Below are 15998 nucleotides of genomic sequence, written 5' to 3' on the forward strand. Positions count from 1 at the left end.
GATAAGTTATCTGCATTCGCTTTCAAAACGACGTCGTTTTAGGTTGAAACCTTAAAAAATTATAATGAAAAAGACTATTATAACCCTGAAATAAATTATAATTACAAAAATACCTTAATTTCCGCCTTAAAACGACGTCGTTTTGGACTCACTGTAGATAAGTTATTTACATTGATCGTAGAAAAAATGAACCCGTAATTATATCATTTTAAGTGAGAGAAAGATATAACTTAATAATTTTTATTTAAAATTTAAATTTAAAAAAATATCCATTTTCTTTTCTATAAAATTATTATTTATTTATTTTTCTTATTTAAAGTGACATAAAACGCTAAGTAATATAATAATAATAAAACACAATGATGAAGTAAAAGCTAAAAAGAAAAAGCAAGAGAAAGAGACAGATGGAAGAATAGAAGAAAGGTTTAGGTGTGTCATGTGTGAGCATTGACATCAGAGTTGAACTTGATCTATCTACTACCACTCTCCTTCTTCTTCAATTCATCAATCAATCAATCATTCAGAGTATTTGTTTGAAATTTTAATGGGTATACTCTACGCGCTAGTGGGTCGTGGATCGGTGGTGCTGGCGGAGTTCAGCGGCACCTCCACCAACGCCAGCGTCATCGCAAGACAGATATTGGACAAGATCCCTGGCAACAACGACACCCACGTTTCTTACTCTCAAGATCGTTACATCTTTCATGTTAAACGCACCGATGGCCTCACCGTTCTCTGTATGGCCGACGACACCGCCGGCAGTTAGTTCTCATTTCCTTCTTCTTCAATCCCTAATTTCATTTTTCTAAATTGCTTTTCCTAATCGACGTCGTTTTAGGGAGAATTCCTTTTGCGTTCCTTGAAGAAATTCATCAGAGGTTTGTGAGGACTTATGGACGCGCTGTTCTCTCTGCTCAGCCTTATGGAATGAACGATGAGTTCTCTAGGGTTTTGAGCCAGCAAATGGAGTATTACTCCACTGACCCTAATGCCGATAAGATTAACCGAATCAAAGGTGAAATGAATCAGGTACGAACCCTAATTCTAATTTTCATAACAATTTGTGTGTGTGTGTGTTTTTTTTTAAACTTTATCTCTTGCGTTGCGCTACTCTTATGTTTGGTTTCTTGAATAGGTACGAAACGTGATGATAGAAAATATAGACAAAGTTTTAGATAGAGGGGATCGATTGGAATTGCTCGTGGATAAAACTGCTAATATGCAAGGAAACACCTTTCGCTTCAGGAAGCAAGCTCGCCGTTTCAGAAGCACCGTCTGGTGGAGAAATGTCAAGCTTACGTATGTTCTCTTTCTCTCTCTATAACCCCCAATCTTATTATTATTATTATTAGTCGCTGCTTTTTGCCTGTTGTGCTTGTATAAGTTCGATTGTTCCTTTTTTAAGCATCCATTAACTACTAATATATGTTCAACTTGAACTTATAATGAGAAAACTGAAGTCTCTTTAATGAATCTGAAACCTTTTTTTCATTCATGTATGGAAATACATGCCATTTTCCTTCGAATTTTCAAGACTAAAGATATAATGATTTGATACATACTTAGATTATTCTGATGGAATCACCTGGGCTTAAGCTCAGGTGGTTGGGTGTGTTGAGATTGGAGTAGAGGTTCTAGGTTGAAGTGTTGGTAAAAACTGATCACTATTAGTGCGGATTTGAATTAGCTTATTTAAATATAAAAATAAATTTTATTAGAGAAAGAAAGAAATAGAATTACAAAAGATTTGAGGATTATAAATCCTCGACAAAGACAATACTAAAAGGAGAAAAAACAGGGACAAAAAGGAAACTCCTAAAAACTTGTCAGTGTAGGAGAGCTGTGCAGTCTCCTTGCATATCTTGAATACCGATATGCTTATATAAACCATGTACTGAATGCCAAACCATGAAAATGATTCTATCCCATAACAAATCCAGAGGTAAGGAAACATCCTTGAAAACGCGGGCATTCCTTTCCAACCACATAATCCCACGAACAACATATGGCCACAATATTTTTTTTCCTTTACCAAACAATGTGGAAACTGATCCAATGAACTAGGACACACCCACTGATTTGCTTACCAAAAATACCAAAAGGTTTATTCAAAAGCTATCACACAGCTGAACAATGGAGAAATAAATGAGGTAACGTTTCAATCTTAGATCTTCACATGAGACATTTAAGGAGAGAGAGGCATGTGCGGGCATCTAACTTTGAAAAAGTCATGAGTATGAATTCTACTGAGTGAAGCTGTCCAAACAAAAGCTTTTGACCTTAGAAGGAGCTTTAGAATTCCAAATTGGTTTATCCTTGGAAAATATCTCCCTTGTAGGAGAGCGTATGAGAAACTGAAAGTAAGATTTGCATGAAAAAACACCAGTAGAATCAAAGTTCTAGATTCTCATATTAACTAAAATTATATTAACATGAGATAAATCTCTACTTTGAACTGACTTATATACTGTTGAGAGTGCAATATCCTTTTTATTTGTAATATAATAAATTTAAAGTGAGTGTGTTTGCCTGGCGACAGTTCAATTAAACAATTTTGATTTTTCATTTGATAGTGATTGTCTCTACTAGTTTTAGAATAATTTAGAGTAGTGGATAACGAACTTGTTGCCTTCATAGAACCTTATAGTACAATTCATCAATCTTCAGCTATAGTTACGATGCTCAATTTTTTGGGTCTTAAACCGCTGACAAAATGCTTGTGTGTTGCAGGATTGCGCTTATAGTCACCCTACTTGTGATAGTTTATGTTGTGTTGGCTTTTGTTTGCCATGGGCCTGCACTACCATCTTGCCTTAAGTGAAGGATTAGCAAGTGAATTTTATGTGTGCTTCCTTGTCGTCTTCAGCTTGCAGAGGTCACTTTCTTTTTATCTTCCATTGTTATGCAGATTCCATCTTCAATTGCTGGGCTGTCTGCATGTGTGCTAGTGAATTCCCTTGCAATCGATTCGAAGTGTTTGGGGTTGTATTTTTATTATGAGGCTTGAAGAAGGAGAAAAAAGATAAAAAAAGGAAAAGAGGGGGGCATGTCTGTTATTGCACTCTCATTCCACCCCAAAAATTTGGATTGAACAGGAAATTGGCTGAGATTTTAATTTATGTAAATTATAGCATTGCAGCTTCATGGTGTCATAGATGTTTCCTTCTCTTCTTGTTTAAGAGGAGGAAGGGTGAACTTTTAGATTCCATGTGTCCCTTCATAGCGCAATGAAGGGTGTTTTGAATGGTCGTCATCTTGAATTGCTGGATCAAATCAAATAGTGCTTCAGTAGCTCAGAGTAGTAGTTTTAGAAACTATTCCACCACTCCCATGTTGTGCTAACACTAACATATTTCGGTTTTTGAACACTCCCTCATTCGACAACATAACAAGATAAAATTGTAGAGTGCAAGAAGTAATGCATCATTTCGGTTTCTGAACGCTTTTTGGTTGACAAAGCCGTTAGAACTGTCGGTTACTCTGATGAAATTCAAAAGTGTAACAACACATGCATGCTCCATTAAACACATGATAAATTCGCGCTAGATTTGAATTTTAAATGCGTTCTTATATTTAACTTGGTATCTTTGGAACTTGGAATGTCCCTCCCCTCTTTCTTCAATAATTATTGTTTGCACCAACTCCCTGCATTCTATTATACGAGATTATTTATTGTGGTCTGGGATCATTATTTTTTAGGTGGTCTCTTAGTGTAAATGGAGGAGTAAAATTGGAAAAGAGAAAAAATAGTAAGGGTAAAAAGGGAAAGAAAAAATTAATGATGTGAGAGGGAGTACTAGATTATTGGATGGTCCTGGACTATAATAAATATTTACCTATTATACAAAAGCTCCTGTAGCTGTGCCAGAGTTCGTGCGACAGATATTGGGAAGACTGATGTAAGCATTGGACAATTCCTAATCATGATGATCGAATCATATCTAAAACTTTGATATAAAGGGGGATTATGAGTATATGTTCTGCCACTGCAATGTCTTTGGTTGTTTCACTTATATAGTTAACTTGGTATTTGAATTTTCAATGCGTTCTTATATTTAACATGGTATCTTTGGAACTTGGAATGTTCCTCCCCTGTCTTCAATAATTACATTGTCTTTGGTTGTTTCACTTATATAGTGTATGTGTATCTTAATGAAAGCAAGCTTAGGGACCTAAGTTATAATATGCATTCCCAAGCTTTTAAGTGGATAATTGCTAACGTTATTGTTGTTTGTGGGATATTATGTACCAATTTTTAACTTATCTTTTGTAATCAATTAAGATCATTGCGCGAGAGTTGGTTCTGAATAACTAAGAGAGAGAGAAAAAATCCCACATCCAACCCAACTTCCTTTCTCCTCTTTGTAGAATACCTAGAGGTATTTAACTCACCACGTGTAGAGTTCTTCTACTTATATCATAATGGACCTGAAAAGGGATGACAATACAGGGCGATCCGACACGATGATACGAATACAAGTATATTTAATATAACCATGATTTGAATTTGAAATCGGATTGAAATTTTTTATACAAACACGACCCACATATTTTAAATGTTGACACAACAATGAATAGGTTGACATGGTATGACACAACACGAATAACCTGTCAATCTCAAATTGTGTTAATTATTATACAGGTTGACACGATACGATAAGACACGAATAATTTATTTGCGACATGACACGACACAAATAACTTGTAGGAAGATTAATCCGGGTCAATTTCGGGTTATTAGGTTGACACGAACACGACCCGAATATGAATTTGTTATAATTTTATTTATGTTATTTTATTATTTTCTGAATTATTGGATTGTTTAAGTAGTGGGTGGTTATTTTAATGGTTGGCTCATATTATCTATTTAAACATTAAAATATTGGAAAAAATATTCAGATCAAATTAGAAAAGTTATTCCAAAAGGCATTTATGCAAGAGGTCAAGCTTCCTCAGTAAAGCCATTTGAGGTCAGGCTTCCTCAATAAAGTCAAATTCTCATTTTTATTTATTTTGTTCGTAACAGAATTTTTTGTGTTGTGTCAGCACATCCCGTTGAAAATTGTAAACCTTACTCAAAAGGCCAGTCACTCATAAAAGTTATGCTATTTTGGGAATTTAGAATGGGAAAAAATGTGTCATTTTAAATGACACAGAGATAAGACTCACATCTTTATTTTTATTTTTTATTTTTTATTTTTTATTTTTTATTTTTTATTTTTTATTTTTTATTTTTTATTTTTAATAGAATCCACACCTCTTTGTGTCTATGAAATGATACAACTTGTATCTATTTTTTCTTTAGAATAACCCTGAAAATGCTTATAGCCATGGCCGTCCAAGACTCCTGAGGATACAAAGTTTTTCTATACAAAACATGAGCTCTCTAAACATGAAAGTAGACGTATTGAATATCCTAAAAGCATTTAAAAATTAATAATTTTTAATGTAATAATTAATAGAATATTTAAGAATAATAATATTATTCATTTAGGAATTATATCTGTCTATGCCTGTTTTACACTTAAAGCATGTGTTCTGTTATGCCTATTTCCTTCTTTAATAACGTTTTTGTGCTTTACTACGCGGTTTCATACATTCTTATGCATGACGTGATCAAGGTGGAACAAGTAATTTCAAACACAACATGCCATGTAGAACAAAGTCATTATAAAAAATCCAAAATAAAACGACAAATCTGGGCATAGAAAAAGTGTCAGTGAGATCAACCTTCTGCAGCGCAATGTACTTGACAACGTGCACAATGCATGAGATCAAAGATGTGGGTTGGGAATGACAACCTCCCTCAAGGGCAAACTGTACTTGTGCATCGTCAATGCACAAAGCGTCATTTGGAGAATTTAGGTTCACTATTACTCTTGTAGCTGTCCCTGTAGAATTTTCCCTCAAGTTCCGGCACTTGACATTATCAACAATATTTCTATAAAAAATAAAAAAATAAAAAAATCAATTGTCCATAATTTTTTTGTACTAAAAACAGAAATTTTCAATAAATATTTTCACAAATTTTTAAAAAGGAATAATTATATATTCTCCTAATCAATTTTTCTAAAAATTCCTTAATCACTAAATAAAGTATTGAAAGTTTAAATGTTCCTAAGTTATTAAATATATCTATTTTTCATCTAATAATTTTTATGAATATTATTAGGAAGATATTTTTATAAGTATAAAGTATACTCTTGTGCTCCTTCTTATTTCAACCTTTTTATTTTAACACTTTCTGAACCTTCTTGGCCTTTCCCTATTTATGTCATGGTTTTGCCACTATCTGTTCCTACCCTTTTTGACCCATAATGTGAATATGCTCATCCCATTTGTTTCTTTTTGCCCATATATTATTTTTTAACCTGTGCTACTTCTCTTTTTAACCTTGGTCAGTTATGTGGCTCTCCTTAATTTATGTCATGGCTCTTCCATGGTCTGGTCCTTCCTGCTTTGACCCATATCTCATAAACCTATAATGCATAATGGGTTTAGAAATTAGAAGCAATGACAAGTTGCACTAAAAAATGGACCACAACTTATGGGCCCTACCCTCTGCTTTATGTTAAGTTCGCAGTCGCAAGGATTACGGAATGATATGTCAATTACTATTTACTAGGGCTGTTTGAATAAGTTTTTTTTTTTCAAAAGTTAATTTTTTAAGAAAAAAAAAACAATTTTCTGAATAAATTTGTTTGGATATCTACTTTTAAAAAAAGTAAAAGTCATAAAAAAATCAAAAATTTACTTTTTTAAAGCTAAAGATTTTAGCTTCTAAAAAAAAAAGAGCCTAAAATCAACTTTTTTTTTTTTCAAAAATCAAATATTTTAAAAAATATATAAATAAATTTAATTTTTTGTAAAAAGTACTTCTAAAATAAGTAAGATATAAAAAACACTTTTTTTTTTAAAGTCCATGCGAATAGACTCCCGTAAAATGAAATATCCAATCTTATTTTCATAACGAGGAATGATCCATTGCAAAATTTCAAGCCCCGTTGCCATGTCTGTTGAGTTACACAACACTATTACATAAAATGCTTCCATATATTAGAGACAAACCTTTATGTTTCTTGATTTGAGTCATATGTTTCTCAATATTACGGAATATGGGTACGTTTGAATTCTGTTTCCAAAAATAATTTTTTTATATTTAAAAAAAAAAGTAAAAAAACACGTTTGATAAAGTCTATTTTGTAAAAAAAATAAATTAAAATTTGTAACTTTTTTTTTGTTTGTTAAACCACTAAGTGCCTGTTTGGATCTTCTTATTTTTAAGCTATAAGCTACTTATAAGCATAAGCTAGGCCAAACAGGTTTTGGGAAAGCTCTTATAACGAAAAGCTCTTTTTTTTATAATGAAGATAAAAACTGAAAACTAAAAGCTCCTCCTAGGAGCTTTTTTTTTAAGCTTTTTTCTTGAATTGTGTGCTTTTTTTTTAAATGAAGAGTGATAAAGATAGAGAGAAAAATAATTTTCTTGAAATATGTGCTTTTATGTAATTTTTAAGCTAAAACATTTATGTAATTTCCAAACAGCTTTTAGCTTATTTTTTTAAGCTCTTTTTTTTAGCTTTAGCTTATAAGTAGCTTCTAGCTTAAAAATAAGAGGATCCAAACAGGCTCTAAGCCTAGTTGTGAGGGGGTAAATAGTGGATAATAGGTATTGTGTTCAATTCCCAATTTTTTTTTTTAAATTAAATTTAGAAAATATATTTAAATTATTTTTGTTTAGTATTTTAATTTTTTTTTAAAATAAAAACCTTATTTCATTAACTATTCTATAAAACAGTTTTAACTTTTAAGAAGAAAAAAATAGAACAGAATCAAAGTATTTCTTGTTTCCATAATTAGTGACCGTAAATCTTAGATAAATAAAATTGGATTGCTCAGGAACCTCTTTTAAGTCGTTCACAAATCCCTCCTTGTTAATGCAATCAAACCAACAAATCAACGGATCAAAATCGTATTAGCAATATGACACGGTAATTGTATGAGGTTGTTTAAGTTCTGAATGTGGGGTTGTCAATTTAGGTCACCTTGAGGGATAGTTTTCAGGGAAAAAGGCATTGGAGATTGAGAAGGTTTATGAGTTCCAATTTCCAATAATTCCGCATAGGGAAAGCTCAATTTGGATTTCATTAGAAGACTCATGTATTTGTACACTTCTAAGCTGCACAAGAGACTGGAAGTGTAAACTCAAGCTTGTCACAAGGATGCTCCTTGCCCTTCATAACTTTTATTATTTGCTTTAACTTCACGTATTTTGTTAGAGTCTCACATTGATTGTGTAGGCAAGTAGGCAACTAGTGTAAGATTTATGAGGTTTTGGGCACCTTCATTTTTTGAGCTAATTTTTCAGTTGATGATTTCATGTGTCCCTATAATTTAATGCTCTCCACCTTATAGGTGGGTGTAGCCGCCCAAAAAAAAAGATCTACCACATCGGAGGGAAAGCCGCCTCTTACATTGGAGAAGAGGTAATATAAGCATTGGACAACCATAAATTTTTAAGGTTTTAAGATTGTGCAAGTTGCATGTCCTAGGAAATATGCTTTGCAGCACATGGCAATCCTATACGAGAAGTAGTTTTAACAACTCGTAAAAGCAAAGTAAGGTTGGACCACGACACAATTCTTTTAAATTAGTCATGTCAATTAGCTCTAACTTGACCAACCTGGGGACCATGGCTTCTTCTACTTGAAATTAATAAGCTTCACCAGAAGCTGTATTGATGAAGCATTCAATCTCTGAACAATGAGGAAGACACAGGACAATTAACTCATCCATGTTTCTTATGGCTTGAAACATTTCAGGGATGATACTTTTGCATCCTCCATAAAGGGTCTCCAACCCTACTTCCTCTGCTCTTTGTAGAAGACCTTTCAGAATTACACCAATGATAGTATAGTTCTTCAAAAGATACATTTGACAATTCAAAGTCATCTTCAGTTTGTACTAACAGTATCTCAAGTTTAGGAGCACCCAATTGATCAAGAAGCTTATGCATTTTCTCAGACCATGAAGAATCTGCAAAACTTTCTTTTGCCTTTGCCTCTAGATCACGAGACACCACCAAAATAGCCACATCACGAACCACATTATGCATCTTCACATGGTCTTGTCGTTCCTCACAATGCATTAAAAGACAAGAATCTATTAACTAGTTTATATTCACAGAGCTCCTTGCTATCTCCAATGATTTAACATCCCCACATAAACCAAGTCCCAATGCATACCTGAATAAATCTTCCTTACTGATTTTGTTATCTTCAGGAAAAAGACCACACAACAAGAAGAGTGACTTGGCCAGATTACTTCTCAAATAATCATAGCATGCTTATGGAGAAAAACAACGCTTCCTCTTCAGATAAGAGCTTGCACTCCATCCAAGTACTTAGTAATGCTCCATAAAAAATCTGTTCACATTGAATGTGTATCTATGAGTGAGGTATTGTTGGGTTAGTGAAAAACAGCTTCTGTACTTATTCTTCATGCATCAAATATAATCACCCTCTTCTTATGAGAAAGGTTACTTCAAAAAAATTCTTTTAATAGATAGATGAATTGGACAATATGGCCGTCTGAGGAATCAAATTTTTTTGGATACAATCTGAGCTTGTAAGACAACATGATTAAACCATATATACAAAACATGATTGCTAATCAATTTATTTATTGACCATGGCCTTATAAGAATACAAAGTTTTATTTTTTTAAATTTTTCCACCGGTTGATCAATTCCTCCCATAGTTACATACATAAGACTTGAACTTGAGATCATTGATTAAACTGGAACACCATACCAATTGATCAATGTGTTTAGTGATAAATGCTAAATTTTTCCATACAACTTTTTTTTTTGTTTTTATTAAAAAAATTTCATACAACTTAAGCTTTTTAATAACATTGGATAAATATGATGAATGTGCCTTCTTAAATTATTTTCATAATAATCCTCCCAGACAACAATAAGGACCTGTTTAGTGTGATGTATAAGGTCTAATAGTATAAGTTTATACTATACGTTATAATATTTTTAGTTATTTGATGTGACTATCGTATAGTATAAGCTTATACAACAGAACAACTTAATACATCAAAATAATACATAAATTAATCAGACCTAAGAGGATAGAATTAGGCCTGATAAGAGCTTGATATATTAACATTGTTGACCAGTGCAATTCTCAAGAATTAATATATTATTTTAATAATAATATATTAAAATAAAAATTAATTTTTTAATATATTAATTTTTAAAATAGTGAAGATTTTTATTTTTATAAAATTAATATATTTTTCGGACACATTGATCAATAAATTTTTATAAAATTTAATTTCATATGACATATTTTGAATAATTATATAAATGCTTTATTATTTTTGTTAAAAAAAATTATTTTTATTGTAACTAATATTATACAGTGCACTACCAAACGCTAAATGATATTATCTTATACAATACATTATTTTATACAATATCATATCAAACGCTGAATAGTATTAAAATTTAGTCAAGCATTATACTATCAGATCTTATATTATCAAGCCTTATCCTATATTGTGCACCAAACATGCCCTAAATATAAAAGCAAATAAATTTAATATCATAAAAATATAAAAACATTCAATATTTTTTTTATATAGTAATTAATGAGATCATTAAAAAAAGAATAGTTAGGGGATTTAGAAATATCAATTATATGAAGAAATATCTTTTCATGCTTGTTTTGTAGTTAAAGCATGTGCTGTTTTACATTTATTTCCTTTTTTAATAAAGTTTTTATGCTAAATTATGGGTAATAATACATTTTTCTACAAGACCTTATCAGTGACAAAACATAATCATACATTTAAAAAAAAATTGTTGCTTTCATCATTTTATTTTTAAATTTTAAAATAAAAAAAGCAAAATAATGTAATATTTTTATAATTATCATTAAAAACATATGAATAAAAAAAAAAATCAAACGCATCCTAAAAATTCTTATGAATTTCGATATAATATTTGTCAACAATCTTTTAAGTAAAGGTGATTTTATATATTTCTAATCAATTTGTTTTAAGATTCTCTTGATTATTAAATGAACAAATTAGTAATTGTTTTTATTTTCTTATAATTTGGAATAATTTATACATTTCAAGACGTGATATTCCTCTAATTATGAGTGTTCAAAATGTCCAAAAGAACCAAACAATTTCATAATCAAACTGCTCCACATTTAAAAAGTCGGTTTTTTTAAAAATCGGTTTCATACAAAACTGTATTTTATTTTATAAACTGGTTATTTACCAAATCTTATAAATAATTAATTATCCATAACCAAACTGGTCTACTTTGCTTCAACGTTTCTTTATGTACTGATTGGTAGGGTTCCCTTTTCCAATTTCTTTCCTTTTTTTTCTATTTCTCGGGTCCTTTTCGCATGTTTGATTGTTAGGTATACTTAATATTTACAAATTTACAAGATTATTTATTGGTAAATATTCCTTTTTAATATCTAAATTCCTTTTAATTTACAACATTTGAATTTGGAAACAAGGAATATCAAGAAGGGTTTTCTCTCTGTGAGATATTTATCAATTTATTTTGCAAATTGATATAATTAGTTATGCTTAAACAAAACCTTTTGATGAAGGAATTCATCTTGGATACTTTGTGATTTGGCTCTTATGAATTTGTGCAATTAGATAACTTTTCTATACTTAATTTTGGGATTTGGCTCTTATGAGTTGTCGTTAACAAAGAAAAAAGAGAGTTTCGATATTAAGTATAACTCTTGTAAAAATTATTTATTGGTACATTATTCAAAATTTTGGATTTTAAATTTGTAATTAAATTGGTTTTGAACTTGATAACCGGTTTATAGTTCATAACCGGTTTTGATTAAAAACTGATTTTGAATTAAAATCAGTTTAAAATCAGTTTTCAATCAAAACCGGTTATGAACCATAAATCGATTTTGCAATCGGTTCCAAACCGATTTGGAAAATTAAAAACCGATTTTTAAAAAAGAAAACTGGTTCGGTTCGATTTTTGTCAAAATCGGTTATGAACCGCTCCATGCGCACTCCTACTAGAGGTGGCAAAGTGGACGCGCCGCCCCGCCCCGCCATCAACCCGCCAAAAAATGAATCAGCCCCCCCGTCCCGCTTTTGAAAGTGGGCTGAAAAACTCGGCCCGCTCCGCCCCGTTTGACGGGTTAGGCGGGTTGGCCCACCAGCCCGAGCCTATTTTACACCGACCCGCCTCGGCCCGCCTATGCCCGCTATCAACCCGCCAAAAAATGAGCTCGCTCCGCCCCGTTTAGATGGTGAGGCGGGTTGGCCCGCCGAGCTGAGCTCGTTTTGTCGGCTCTAACCTCTTGGTCGGTTCTTTCCTTATGCAACACACATGATATTATAATAAATTATGTTGTTTTATTCATGAATAACCAAAAAGGTTTAGTTTGGAAATGGATCCGTGAAAAAATTATAATATGATTATGTAGGAAGATTATAATTATACAAAGGTGAATCAACAATTATGATTTGTTAATTATCTATTTCAATATTTTTTCTCTCTCTTTCTTTATTACCATTGATCCACCTTTGTATGGTTATGATTTCCCGTATGGCCATATCATATTCTTTTTCACATAAGAGGATTCACATCCGTTTGGAAATGGATCCTCTCATATGAAAAAAAATGATATGATTATATAGGTGGATCATAATCATATAAAAGTGAATCAACAATTGTGGTTTGTCAATTACCTATTTCATTATTTTCTCTCTCTCTTTCTTTATTACCATTGATCCACCTTTGTATGATTATGATTTTTCATATGACAATATCATGTTCTTTTTTACGTAAGATGATCCACATCCGTTTGGAAATGGATCCTCTCGTGTTAAAAAAATGATATGATTATGTGAAAATCATAATCATACAAAGATAAATCAACAATTATGATTTGTTAATTACCTATTTCAATATTTTCTCTCTCTCTCTCTTCTTTTATTACCATTGATCCACCTTTGTATGGATATAATTCTCCGTATGGCCATATCATATTCTTTTTCATATAAGAGGATCCATACCTGATTGGAAATTCAACCATTTGTTATAATTCAACCATAATTATTGATCATTTAACAATTCAAAAAACTTATGTTATAATTCAACCATTTGTATTATACACACATATATATATAAGAAAATATTACTCTCCTTTTACATAAGATTACTTTTCTCCTACTCTCTCACTTTGATTTCCGCACCTCACCTTTTTCTTTTTTTTCCTTTTTTCTTGTAATGATGGGACCCACCCATTTTATCTCTACAACATAAGATATCTATCTTATGTTGAAGGAGAATAATAAAACCCATATATATATATATATATTGATGAATTAAACACACAATCTATTACATAACTACTCACATCTCTTACCACTAGGCTAATCCTACTGACTTGTATTATACTATTCTATTTGTGTTTACTTTAACATACAAATAAACTTAGAGATTAATATTTTTTATATTATAAGAGATAATTTATTTTTTACGTATATATAAAAGTGTATGGGGCCCATTTGGGACCATGTGAATAGAAGGAAAAAAAAATATAAACTTCACACACTTTTATATAATTATATAGGGAGAAGGTTATACTTATAACCTATTTTCGTTTACAACCTTTTACAATCATATCTTAACTGTTGATTTCCGTCAATCAACGGTTAAGATTTTTGCAAATCAAATTTATTAATTAATTATTAATCGCAATAAATGACAACCATTGATTGACCGAAATCATTGGTTAAGATGTGATTGTAAAAAGTTGTAAACAAAAATAGATTGTAAATATAACTTTTCTCATTATATAGAAGATAAAATTTCCTATATCGCAAAAAATATTAATTCCATCAACTTATATTTAATTTTCATCTTCTTTGCTTTGATTGGCAATGAATTTGGACCACCGAAAGATACCCAAAAGACAAAAGGCTCGCAACTGTAACCTCATTCATCGTTTCCTTGTTCTCACCGAAGCAGACAAATTGTCCAGAGAAGCAATCCACCGGTTACCTTCAAAACCGGTCACCCCCTCCACGGTTTTTCTCTTCCACCGCACGAGCCATTTTCAAGTGCTAAAGCAGGCGCACCAATGATATGCTTTTATCAAAATATGACTTAGCTTTTAATATAATAACATGTGCTCGGTGTTGCTCTATACCTATATCTCAATGGATTTATTGCATTGTAAGCTAAGCTTCAATAAATTGGATAACTTGTTTCATAATGGAGAGACCACAAAAATACAAAATAAAGAAGGGTAGATGCCTCTAACATAAAGCTATAATTATGATGTATGTGGTGTTTCTTTTTCAAATTTTTTTATATTATCAATCGGTTCTTTAAACATTCGATTTGAGTTGAGTAAAATTATACGGACAACAAAGTTCTCTCTACCAAGTTTTGACATAAGTGTGTTTTTAAGAACTCAGGATCATGGGTTAAGTTAGAATAATCCCTTACCAATTAATCTATTTACTTAATGATTTTTTTCATCTAGTGTCTAATAATTCAATTCGAGCACCATCCGAGATATATATATATATATATATATATATATATATATATATATATATATATAAACAGCTCTTTTATTTATTTTTTTAATCTTAAGGCTTGAACTCAAATTTAAAATTTTTAAACCTACTTATCATTTGAATCAATAATTATGAGTGAAATGCCTTTTATATTATTGAAAAATATTTCTCAAGCAGCTTGAGATAAATTTATCTTTGTCTATCCAAAAATTACATCGTTTTATTTATTTATTTCCTTATATTAATTGATTAAACTTTGAATGATTATGATTTCTCTTTTCTCTCTTTTTTTACCACCATTAATCTATCTTTGTACAGTTATAATTTAGTAGCCGAAGATAATTTGTTTATTTATTTCCTTATATTAATTAATTCAACTTTGAATGATTATGATTTCTTTTTTTTTCTCTTTCTTTACCACCATTAATCCATCTTTGTACTGTTATGATTTAGTAGTCGAAAATAATTTGTTTATTTATTTCCTTATATTAATTGATTCAACTCTGAATGATTATGATTCTTCTTTTCTCTCTCTTTCTTTACCACCATTAATCCAACTCTTTGTACGGTCAAAAAATATGATATAAAATCACATTCGATTCAATTTGAGAAACGATAAGCCCTTTATATTATTGTCTTATTGACATCACCATAAAAAACTTGATTTAGTTAACAATTGTTTCTAAGAAGAGTGTTAGGTCTCACCTTTATTAGTTCTGATGATAACAAATAAGTGATTTAAAATTAAATAACAATTTATTTAGTTTTTGAAAATTTATTACAGAAATTAATTTTTGATGAATTATGAAAAAATGAATGCAATATAAAATCTTAGATAAAATCATGAAGATCATAAAGATGGAAGTTGCAAAATAAAATCTTAGATTCCATGTAACAATTGGATGAGGTGAATTCTAATAATGTGTTGAGTTATATTATCTTAATATTCTGCAACTAAGGAAAATATAAAAAATTTATTTTTAATCTAATTAAATTTTTAAGATTTATTTTTTGATTTGAGAAAGAAAAAATTAATTTCAGATTAAATTCCTTTTTGAAAGATTTGATTCTATTTTATTTAATTTTAGAAAGTTTATTTTTAGAAAAGTAATTTAAAAATTTTGATTCTATTTTGAATAATTTTTTTTTGGAAAGTTTTATTATAAAACATGCTAAAAAAATAAATTTAGTGCAAAAATTTAGAGATTTTTATTTAAGATTTGATTTAGAGAAAAAAATGTATAAAAATATTCCTTTGAGTCTTTTTTCAAAATATGGATAAGCATAAAAAAAAATAGCGCATTGCCCAAGGCGCATTTAAAATTATTTCACAACCAAGATACGAATACATTTATTGAGTTCACTACTATTCTATACCTATTCACTTATTG

At 30.6% G+C, this 15998-nt stretch overlaps 1 protein-coding gene across 1 annotated transcript; it reads left to right on the forward strand.

The window, feature by feature from the left end:
- Positions 1-393: 393 nt before the first annotated feature.
- LOC133291942 (vesicle-associated membrane protein 711-like) lies at positions 394-3404 on the forward strand. Its single transcript, XM_061490300.1, has 4 exons — positions 394-761; positions 839-1029; positions 1136-1299; positions 2731-3404. Exons 1-4 carry the CDS (start codon positions 545-547, stop codon positions 2819-2821), a joined length of 663 nt encoding a protein of 220 aa, XP_061346284.1. The 5' UTR covers positions 394-544; the 3' UTR covers positions 2822-3404.
- Positions 3405-15998: the final 12594 nt, after the last annotated feature.

The sequence above is a fragment of the Gastrolobium bilobum genome, unplaced genomic scaffold (genome assembly GCF_033153095.1).
Source record: "Gastrolobium bilobum isolate Gb01-03AN ecotype WA unplaced genomic scaffold, APGP_CSIRO_Gbil_v1 utg149762, whole genome shotgun sequence".
Lineage (NCBI taxonomy): Eukaryota > Viridiplantae > Streptophyta > Magnoliopsida > Fabales > Fabaceae > Gastrolobium > Gastrolobium bilobum.

Excerpts from the sequence above, each read along its gene's own strand:
- LOC133291942 (XM_061490300.1), top strand. The coding sequence starts at position 545 with ATGGGTATACTCTACGCGCTAGTGGGTCGTGGATCGGTGGTGCTGGCG. Across the intron at positions 762-838 it reads GGCCGACGACACCGCCGGCA|GGAGAATTCCTTTTGCGTTC; the intron begins GTTAGTTCTCAT and ends ACGTCGTTTTAG. Across the intron at positions 1,030-1,135 it reads TCAAAGGTGAAATGAATCAG|GTACGAAACGTGATGATAGA; the intron begins GTACGAACCCTA and ends TTTCTTGAATAG.